We start from the raw sequence: 7,690 nt of genomic DNA on the forward strand, positions 1-7,690 counted from the left end.
GGCAGGGTGTTGACACGTGGCAATATCCCAACCAAACTCAATCAACAGCCCAAAGAGATACGCAGGGTGCTGACACGTGGAACAAGTACACCAAATCTCGACTGGCAGCCTAGAGAGATTGGCCAATGGATAGCCTTTTGCAGACATGGCAGTCTGCCACTTTGACCACTAATCTTAGTACACTACTGGCTGAGATTTGTGGCCTGCAAGACACTGCCACTGTCCAATCAAGACTCGGTGGTGGGTGTAGCGCGAATATGACGTGGCATTTTGCAATAATTTCATTAAATCGTGTCATTGAGATAAATAGTACTCAAAACATTGGCAAAAGAGTTAATGTCCCAAGTAAGATAGACTCGTATTCAAGGGAATAAAAAAAAATTGAGTTGTCATGTCAACAAAATGATCATTGATCAATGCATCAAAATAAGATCTTACAAACAAGCGGTGGAATACTATGATAATTTATATAAGGAAGATATTCCTCTCCGGCCTAATTTTCCCATTAGGAACAAATTCCCAGAAATGAAAAGGAGAGTTATGATGGCTCTTGAGAGCTGCCCTAGTAGTCAAGAGATTAAAGGAGTAGTGTTCTCAATGGGGCCTTTTAAAGCGCCTGGTGTTGATGGTCTTCATAGCATATTTTTTCAAAGCCAATGGGATGTAGTGGAGAGCTCTGTTTGTAATTTCATTAAGGGAGTCTTCAATGATCCTAGTCGTATAGAAGAAGTGAATCAGACTCTTCTTTGCTTGATTCCTAAACTTGAGAATCCTCATACTTTCAAGGATTTTCGTCTGATTAGCTTGTGTAATGTTATTTATAAAACGGTAACAAAATTGTTGCTAACCGTTTAAAATTGCAGATGGACAAGCTGGTGATGCCTAATCAGTGCAGTTTTATCAGAGCTAGACAAGGTACGGATAATGTCATAATTGCTCAAGAGCTAATCCATTCAATGAGGAAAAAGAGAGGATCTAAAGGTTGGATGGCGATCAAGGTTGATCTTGAGAAAGCATACGATAGGATCAGTTGGAATTTCCTTCAGGATACCCTATATGATGTAGGGCTTCCTGAAAATTTGATAAGACTAATTATGTTGTGTGTTTCATCTTGCACTATGAATGTTCTTTGGAATGGGGCTTGTACTAAAGAATTTCGGCCAACTAGAGGCTTAAGACAAGGAGATCCTCTTTCTCCTTATCTTTTTGTCCTCTGCATGGAAAGACTAGCCCATCTCATTTCTCAGGCAGTGGATCACAGGAGGTGGAAGCCAGTGAGGATTAAAAGGGGAGCTCCACAAATTTCCCACTTATTTTTTGCTGACGATCTCCTTTTGTTTGCAGAAGCTTCTCAGGAGCAAGTGTTAATAATTCAACAGGCCTTACATATATTTTGTGATTTATCTGGTCAAAAAGTCAATCATAGTAAGACTAGAGTTTTCTTTTCTCATAATGTGGGTCATACTCAAGCAAACCATCTTAGTGGGCTTCTTGGTTTTTCTTTGACTGCGGATCTTGGAAGATACTTGGGAATTCCTTTGCATCATAAGCGAGTGGGTCGGTCATCTTTCTCTTATGTTTTGGATCGAATGAATTCTAGAATTGCTGCTTGGAATCATGCCAGTCTATCTCTAGCAGGTCGTGTTACATTATCTAAAGCAGTGTTATTAGCAATCCCATCATATCCAATGCAGGTGTGTTCATTACCGCAAGTCACCTGTGAAGAGATTGATAGGAAGATTCGAAATTTTGTTTGGGGTTCATCTCCACACTCTAGACGTTCTCATCTTGTGGCCTGGAAGCAGATTTGCATGGATAAAAAAAATGGAGGCCTTGGACTGCGGAGTATGAGGGAAATGAACTCAGCATTTATCATGAAGGTTGGGTTCAACCTCGTAGCTCATCCAGATGCCTTGTGGTCAAAGTTCTTACGTGCTAAGTACAATGTGGAGGCAGGCATGACGCCAATTATTCATGCTCCAAACAACAGCTCCCAGCTTTGGAAGAGAATTACGCGTCATTGGAATATTATAATGGATCATAGTCGGGTGCAGTTAGGCAATGGTCAGTCCACTATGTTCTGGCTTGATAGCTGGCTGCCCGATTGTGGTCCTTTGATCTCATATGCAGGTTCTCAGTTTTCTATTAGTGATACTCTTCAGAAGATGGTGGACTACGTGGATGAATTGGGGCAATGGAAATGGAATTCTCTTCGACAATTGCTTCCAGATTCTGTGCTGCATCGATTTATGAATTTTCTTCCTCCTTCTAGTCAAGATGGCCAGGATCATTTAATTTGGAATGGAACGACAGATGGCAAGTTTACTGTTAAGTCAGCATATACAATATTAGCCATCAAAGATACTACAATCCAACAGTTTCCTTGGGAAAGTGTTTGGAGATGGCAGGGGCCAGAAAGAATTCGCTTTTTTCTTTGGTTAATGGCAGGGGAGAAGCTGATGACTAATGTTTGTAGACTCCGCCGCCATATGGCTCTTTCAGATCTGTGTCCTAGATGTAATCAGTCTAGTGAAACTATCCTTCATACTATTCGCGACTGTCCACAATCAAAGGAAGTATGGTGCATGATAATGCCTCATATAAATCAGCGTGAATTTTTCAACCTCAACCTGCACAATTGGATCATTTCTAATTTAGACAGCTCAAAGGATTGGGGGATGGGGTCAGACTGGCCTCTTTTATTTGGAATCTTAGCCTGGAAAATTTGGAAATGTAGGAATTCTTGGGTTTTTGAAGGTGATCGCCAGAATGCTTATTCACTTATCCGTTCAGCAATTGGTTTCAGAGATAGTGTCGCTCTTGCAGCTAACCCTGTTTTTGGAGCGGGCAATCAACCAAGGAATCGAATAGAGAGATTGGTTGCTTGGTGTTGTCCTCCTGTGGATTGGGTTAAGCTTAATGTTGATGGTGCATGTGATGCTAATGGTACTAGGACTGGGTGTGGAGGAGTTTTTCGCGATGCATCAGGAACTTGGATCGTCGGATTCTGTAAAAATTTAGGCTCAGGTACAGTTTTGCATGCTGAGTTATGGGCTTGCTTGGTTGGTTTGGAGCTAGCTTGGGATAGAGGTTTTAGGCAAGTTTGGCTCGAAGGAGATTCTCTTTCAGCTCAACAGCTCATTACAAATGGGTGCCACCATGATTACCCTGCGGCTAATTTGGTGAATCGTATTCGAAATTTGATACAGCGAGATTGGCAGATTTATATGTCTCACATTCACCGTGAAGGAAATAGAGTAGCGGACTTTCTAGCCTCTTACTCTTATGGTTTCTCTTGGGTAATTCAGGAATTTGATTGTCCACCGTCAGGTTGTATTGATAGTCTGTATGGTGACACTATAGGTGTTCACTGGTCTAGGCTTTGTGCCTAATTTCTTTTTGTTGTGTTTTTGTTTTAATTTTCTATTATTTTCAAAAAAAAAGAAGGTATAATGAACGGGAAAAAAAATAAGTTTTTAATATATTAAATATTTTATTTTTACTTAATATTTAATGTTTATAATTATTTAACCAGTACTTTGAAAATTTTCAATACGAAAATTCATAAAAATAATTCAAATTAAATTGCAAGTAACGTTTTAAAACTCAAACCAACGAAAATTTCAAATTATAATTCAATTAATTCACTCAATTAAATTTTTTATTTGAAAAAAAAATCCCATAAAAAGATATAGTCACTTTATGCAATCTTATTGATAAAACACGAATTAAATGTAATATAATTTTCAAAAGTAATAGATTCAAAGGCAAATTGACCAATTGTCAAATAAAAAAAATCAACAAGGACCTACCAACTGCCACCAACATATTGAAAAGGTCCCACCCAACAACAGCAAGCATGCCCCCTATCTATTTATTACAACGCCTGTCACACAATAAATTTTTGATGTTACTGTTGTAGTAAAAATTCAATACATCTTATCAATAAAGATATTATATGTTAGTTAATTTTTGTTCTCTGTCAAATTTTCTCTCTCTTCTACGATATATAATACTTCTATTGGTGGGATACATTGAATCTTAGTACAACAATACCAGCAGTGAAGATTTATTCCATGTGACCGCCACGTATCCACCCCACTAGCATCTTAAGACGGTCACATATACCGAAACCATTTCACTTCAAAAGAACATCGAACTTTAACCAATCTTTATGTTATATAATACATTGTGCCTTTGCCTCCCTCAACTAACTTGTCAGCTCATCATCATCATCACCACCATAAAAAACGACGCCGGATCGAGCAGGATGGTATGCTTCTGTTTTCTGGTGGACCAACGGCGGGAGGTGCAGCGGAGCAAGCCGGCGGCGGGGATATGCTCCCGGTGCGGCGGCGGAGCCAGCGTGGCGGAGATGAAGACGGCCACCAGGTTTTGCTATGTCCCCTTTTACTGGAAATCGTGGAGAGCCATTGTTTGCACTTTTTGTGGAGCTGTTCTTCGTTCTTACCAACACTAAAATACTAAAGTACTAGGTTACTAGGGGACACTGTGTGGTTGTTACTTACGTCCACACATGATCACTTCGTTCGTTCCAACTTCCAACTCTTTTTTCTATTATTTTTATTTCTACTTATTATTCGTTCTTTCTTAGTAACCTCTTTCCCTTTTCCCTTGTTTTGGAAGTTGGAACTCTCTGTCTTTCTACCTACGTGTCTTTTTTTTTTATAAATATTATATAACTTCTACTTATGAGATATATGAATGATGTCATGCTTCTAATTAAAGTGTTTGAATCCTAAATTAATAGTATTGTGTAAATCAAAATCACACTTTTCATTCACAAAACAAAAATGTTTAAAACAACAGTACGTCTCTTTATTTTTACTTTATTTTTTAGTATTTTAATAAAATGAAGGAGGCTTTTCTAATAGCACACGATGTTTAAAGGAACATTGGCTAATTTATCCTTATTAATAATAATAATAAAAAAAAAAACGAGCTTTCTTCAGCTATATATATCAAAAAACTTGGTAGCAACTGCTTTCTTAATTTCGTTAGAAAGTCAGACAGAGAGAATTGAATATGTTACCCTGTGATTACGGATTTCACTTAACAATTTAAGTTTGTAAGTGATGCATTTTCAATATTTTTATATTATATTTTTTAATAATATAAAAATTTAATAAGAAGAGTTTTGTCGTTATTATGATCTCCGGCTTGAATCTAAAATAATTGGTACTTGTTGACAATCGAATGCTAAATAATTTTAAAAAAAAATTGGTAGCAAGCCTATGAACAAATCTTGAGTGCAGTGGATACTCCTTTTTTTTAAAAGTGGGGAAAAAAATTCATTTAAATCCAGCTTTTAATTTATATTACCATTTAAGTTCTAAAATGTTTCATTTTTTTGGAGGGATGTACCATACATCTTATGCATTGAAGATTTTTCCAAACTCAGACGGTGGTAGTATAATGGTATTAGCCGGTCTTTTAAAACTTGAATCGGACCGACCGGATCAAACACGATTTTGGCTTATTTATGCAAAATATTTCACACTTGCCAACGAAAGGGATTGAACCTAAGGTAAGAGGCTAAACACAAACAAAAGTTATTACTAGATCAATCCTACTCAGTGACCTATTAGTTGGATTAATAACCCGTTAACTCAATACTTCGATTGAGTCAATAACCGATCCGAGTTTTAAAACATCAATATTAACTAAGGCTCTCATTAAGGAAAATATTTTTAGTACTCCCATTATATCGAATACTCAGTATATCATTTATCAAATATGATAAAAAAATAACATTTTTATACTACTCACACCTTTATGGTTATTTTCATTTATATTCCATATTTTTCTTTTTCCAGTGAAGAAGTATGTACTATTATTGTACTGAAAATCCTCTCCTCCTTATTTCCAAAAAAAAATAAAAAATCCTCTCCTCCGTAAGGCCGAACTCAAGTTGGTAAGGCTTATCACATAACGGTACCGTGCAGTACTAATTTTCATTTGGGAAACCCGTACGAAAATGTTAAGGTTGCTTGTTTCGTTACATATTATTTACTCATTTAATTTTTTTTTAATATATAATTGTTTGTATGTAATAAAATAGAAAAGCACACATTGTATTGTGATATGTTTCCTTTTTCTTTTTGGTGTGGATGTGTTTCCTTTTTGTTGTACTTGAAAAAGTAAGTTATAAAAATAATATGAAGATTTTTATTAATATATATCATACTTGTTGATGAATAGCTCTTTTACTCATGATTATTTGTAGTCCAAACATATTTTTAAGCTTTCATGCATTTTGTTTAAAAATTGTATGAATACTCTGTGTACCTTCAACTTTTTCACATAAATTTACTTTAAGAGTGTTTGATATCATTTTGTTTTTAAGTTAAAAGATACTTTTAAGTTAAAGCTAAAAAAAGGAGCTTTAAAAATAAAATTTTAAACTATTTGAGAATTATATAAAAGTTTTAGTTTAAAAGTTACTTAAAAATTATTTTTCAAAAGAGCTGTTTTTTTCAATAAAAAGCTTATACAACTCAAAAAAAAAAAATTCTTCCTAGAACTTATGACTTATGTTTTAATTTTCATTATAAAAAAAAAAACTCTTCTCTTATGGAATATTTTCATATCCTAACTACTTACTCAAGGATCCCTTAAAGGATAATTACACAATTATCCTAACAATATAAAACAGTAAGGCTGCTAAGGATACAGTTCCTATCCAACAGAAAGAAAGTTGAATCATATTACAACTGGGAGATCTACATAAGCCCAAGAGGTAACCCTTATAAATAAGAGGTTAAAGACCTCAGGTACACACTTTTGATCTATTTATTATTGCTGCCAACACTATGCACATACCCACGTCTTGGCTATAAGCCTATTGCTTGTGCGCAGTGATTGGAGTATTGGCTATAAGCCAATCTAGATACTTATCTCTAGGATACCTCTAAGCACATGCATATCATACGATATAGCAATACGGTTCTTTAGGACCGAACATCTTCTTACTGTAAGAACTTTTATAAAAAGCTATTTGGCCTAGCTTTTGATTATAAAAAGAAGAGAAGCTAAGAAAAATATCTTCCAAGTAGATACTAATTAAGATTATTATTCTAAAAATTTGAATGTATTATACAGTTATATTCTTTTTTTTTGTGACAATAAATGCATTCACCAATTGAAAGATTGGTTTAGTCACTCTAGCGACTAAGAACGTAGTTTTCATACATTGATAACATCATGAGCCAAAATATAAGATTTTTTTTATAAAAAAAAAATCAAGTAAATGTGAGAAATATACCTTTAAAAATATTTTTAAAAAATGACTTGGTCTCAATTGAAATATACCCTTCCATACAAAATTCATATTTATGTACTCAATTACTAAAATCGTATTTAATTTCTTATTTAAAACTTCAAAATCATGATTTAAATAAAAATTACAAAAAAAAAATACTTTTTTTAGTCCAGATCATAATTTAAAACTTTCAAATGAAAACTTTGAATATGCTATAAAAAGATAAATGTTGTAATGCCTACGTCAGTGAAATGTAAGGGAAAAATAATGGTTTGCACCAAAAATGGAAAGGAAAAAATAATGGGAATATCAATTGGAGAAAAATAGTCTTAAGAAAAAAACAAGAGGAAAGTATAAAAAGGTATGGTAACCAATATTATTGAATTAAGTAATAATGAATTTATTTTC

At 34.6% G+C, this 7,690-nt stretch overlaps 1 protein-coding gene across 1 annotated transcript; it reads left to right on the plus strand.

Annotated features, from left to right (window-relative positions):
• Nucleotides 1–4,227: 4,227 nt before the first annotated feature.
• On the plus strand, nucleotides 4,228–4,667 carry LOC133292381 (uncharacterized). Its single transcript, XM_061490788.1, has one exon. The coding sequence runs from the start codon at nucleotides 4,271–4,273 to the stop codon at nucleotides 4,478–4,480; it is 210 nt and encodes a 69-aa protein (XP_061346772.1). The 5' UTR covers nucleotides 4,228–4,270; the 3' UTR covers nucleotides 4,481–4,667.
• Nucleotides 4,668–7,690: the final 3,023 nt, after the last annotated feature.

Source organism: Gastrolobium bilobum, unplaced genomic scaffold, assembly GCF_033153095.1.
Source record: "Gastrolobium bilobum isolate Gb01-03AN ecotype WA unplaced genomic scaffold, APGP_CSIRO_Gbil_v1 utg2134, whole genome shotgun sequence".
Classification (NCBI taxonomy): Eukaryota; Viridiplantae; Streptophyta; class Magnoliopsida; order Fabales; family Fabaceae; genus Gastrolobium; species Gastrolobium bilobum.

What these genes read in the sequence shown, in the direction of transcription:
- LOC133292381 (XM_061490788.1), top strand. Translation starts at nt 4,271, where the DNA reads ATGGTATGCTTCTGTTTTCTGGTGGACCAACGGCGGGAGGTGCAGCGG.